The sequence below is a fragment of the Pantherophis guttatus genome, chromosome 7, assembly GCF_059756535.1.
Source record: "Pantherophis guttatus breed Tessera chromosome 7, ASM5975653v1, whole genome shotgun sequence".
Classification (NCBI taxonomy): domain Eukaryota; kingdom Metazoa; phylum Chordata; class Lepidosauria; order Squamata; family Colubridae; genus Pantherophis; species Pantherophis guttatus.
Genome location: NC_142069.1, coordinates 29,868,698 through 29,872,053, shown reverse-complemented (window position 1 = coordinate 29,872,053; position 3,356 = coordinate 29,868,698). Strand labels below are relative to the sequence as shown.

Sequence of the window (3,356 nt, the reverse complement as noted above, 5' to 3'; positions counted from 1 at the left end):
CCAAGAGATTCTGCAGATTTTCACGTAGTAATGTGAATGTGAACCAGGTTTTAGGAAGAGTGTTAAGATGTCTGTATTTATGAAGAACTTTATATCATTATTTTGGTTTTAGAAAAAATACTGGCATGTGTGCCCTCCCAATTTTTGAATTGATTATCTGTGGAAAGGAAAGACAGTAATTTACACGATCACAGTTTAATTTGTTTTAAAATTGCATTGTGTTAGAAACATAACATTTTACATTTTGATGGTTTTTTGTCTTTTATTAGTCTTGTATTAAGTACAAATAACAATTTAAAAACAAATAAGGTATCCATGAGTGCCTGGCATCACAAGGTATCACACTGGGAACCTAGCATTAGGGCATACTTTGATAATGTGGTGTTGAGATACAGGTTATCAAGCACTTCCATCAGAAAAGCTGAATGGAGCGGCTATTGAATATCATTTAAAATGGTCAAAACAGGACAGTGTCTTCCAGTGAACAGGAAAGCAACAGACTAGACAGAAGAATGACTTAGTTTCGTTTTCTCAATCACATGTGTCTTGAAAACCACATTTTTTTTTAATATTGAATTTGGAGGGAGGTGAGTTATGAGTTTCTTAGAAATAGCTGTTTTGTGTTTGTGTCTGTATAACTGCCAGAGTTGCCTTGGAGAATATGAATAACGCTGTTCAGATTCCCAAAATGCAGGCGGGTGGAAATTCAGATGCATAAAGATACTCCAGCTGTAAAACAGGATGTCTTGTCAGTATAGGAGTTTTAAGATGGTGCACTTCTTATGAGGAAATAACTCAAGTTAATAGAGACTGGTTGTTGTAACAGCTGACATCTGGGTATAATAGTGAAGTTTTTAGCTTAAAAACTTTCCATTTCCAAGAGCTAATGCTAGAGGTATGTTTGAATAATCTCTTGCTTTTGCACTAGGTAATTATTGTTCTGATGTAATTATTTTTCTCATGACTGATCTATTTCCTGATGAAGCATATAGTTTATTATGAGTTTTCTCTGTACTTCCGAGGTAGGTAAAATGAGGACCTGGATTGTGGGGGCAATAAGCTGACTTTGTATAAAAAGAACACCGCTTATGGGGGGGGCCAAAAGCCCTACTAAGCAGGTATAAACAAAAGTATGAAGGCTATTGCTTAACGCATTGTAAGCCGCCCTGAGTCTCCGGAGAAAGGCAGCATATAAATCGAACCAATAAAATAAAATAAAAATAAATACTGATTTACCATCTATGCAACAGAATATGATTCCTCAACCTGTTCTACTGCTTCAGTCTAATGTCAGAATGGGTCCCAGGTCACGAAAAGATCTATAAACTTGGCTAATCGATAGGATTAACTGAAGAATTTTCAATTTTCCAGAGAAGATGAGGCATGTGTCATCTATTATTCCTGGCAATTAAACGTTTGTCTTATTGGAGGATTTCTAGTAAAGGTATAGAGATAAAAAGAACCATTCCCAGTTTTTCATATCTCATTGCTGGAGATGGAATCAAATTTTTGAATGGTTACAAGGTCTATGTTCAGATTCCAAAACAACTCACCAATTCCAGAACCACAACAGTTCTGCAGAACATGCAAATTATCCAAATGCAATGCAAGCAATCGAACAAAAGCTTGATATGCAATAATCCAGAAACCACTTTACTGTTACAATAATTTGCATACATACCAAATTAATGGTCTATCATAGGAGCAGAGAGGGATTTAGTGAAAATCTGAGAGCCAGGAATGATGGATTTGTGATCTGACCCATCTGGAGGGCATTAGGTTGGGGAATGCTGATATAGACTAAAAATCTACAACTAAGTCACAATTTGACAATTGAATTCAAGCCCTAGGATGGTGAATCCAAGCCCTAGCATTTTTTAAAAATTGCTGAACTTAGAGTTGTTGAACTAATAATGCTGATGGTAACATATCATTAAAACCCTAGGTTACTAAAAAAAATGTTCAAATGGCTTAAACGAGGGCTATTCTCCCCGCCCTCTGTTTATGTCAATGGGAGCCACAGTGCTGTTTGTTATCAAAGCCTGCAAGTAGGGTAGAGGGGAGCTGCTAAACTCTGGGTCAAAGGCTGATAATAAAAGAGGTGGAGAGAAAGAAAGCCTCATAAGAGTTAGCTTGCAGCAATTGAGACACATTCAAGTCTTGGAAGAAACATGGATGTTAAAGCATGGTTGGCCTGTATGCTGCTTGTGGAGCAATGGAGCCAGGGGTTCCACTACATTGGAGCAATTTTTGTTTCTCAAAAAGGAGGCTTTTCCTTAAGTGGAGTTCCCCGACCATCAAATAACATCAGGGCACTGGAGCAGTCCAATCCTGACATACATCTTACTTGGAGTAAGCTGCCGACTCAAGCAAAGCCTTACAGCCTCTCCCTCTCTCCTGAGGACTACCACTACTCTGTGCCCAAGCCAAAGCATTTGCGTACTTCCAAGCTGATGAAACGTCTGGGATCTTCCTATGATGCTTTCTGGATGTCTCCTGAGGACCCCCGAGGTCGGAACCCAAGCACTGAAGAACTGAGCACACAAAACCGAGAGTTGGCTAAACATACCATCCGATTTAGGAAGAAGCTCCTGCAGGAGACGAGCAGATTAGAGCTTCCCAAGTTGCAGCCATTGTTGCCTTTTGAGGATGGGATCGCTCGTAATTTGAGCCAGTCCTTCATCTATCGTCTACGTCGATGGCTAGTGAATAGCGCAACCTGTTCTTTAACCTCTTCCTGGAAAGACATGGGATCTGTCTTCTGGCCACGCTGGATACGCCATACATACTGTGACCTGATGCAAGCTGGATGCTCTTGGCCTCCAGGAATGACTTGCCAGCCAGCCCAAACTACCCACATCAAACTCCTAGCATGGCACTGTTGGATAAATGGAACCCAGTCTCTGAATCGTAGAAAGTCTCGTAAGGAATGTGTTTGGAGACAAATTCCTTATCCTGTTGTAACTGCATGTAAGTGTGCCTGCTCGTGATACAGATGAAGTGAATTTTAGACTGCAGCATTGGACTTTGTGAAGATTTTGTTGTCATTTCCCTATTAGATGAAAACTGGTCCTCAAGATGACATAAACTTGAGGTTCAAATCTTAAGAGCAATAATTGTAATGAAAATGAGAGAAGTCCTTCATGAACATCTTAAAACCTGGGCTTGGAGGAATCTTCACAGCTATGTAAAAACAAAACAAGACCAGGTATTAAAGTTCTTTGTCATATCCAAAGAATGCTAGCCAAATGCAAAACAGAAACACCAGCATCTTTCTCAAATGTGCAGTGATGAAATAATAGCAGAAACTATATGTTTTAATCAAGAGTTTTGGAACTCTGGAAATTTAGTAATAG

General features: G+C 39.2%; 1 protein-coding gene across 1 annotated transcript; it reads left to right on the top strand.

Annotated features, from left to right (window-relative positions):
- The first annotated feature begins 2,171 nt into the window (after positions 1-2,171).
- On the top strand, positions 2,172-3,106 carry LOC117655658 (noggin-1-like). Its single transcript, XM_034403268.2, has one exon. The coding sequence runs from the start codon at positions 2,172-2,174 to the stop codon at positions 2,988-2,990; it is 819 nt and encodes a 272-aa protein (XP_034259159.2). The 3' UTR covers positions 2,991-3,106.
- Positions 3,107-3,356: the final 250 nt, after the last annotated feature.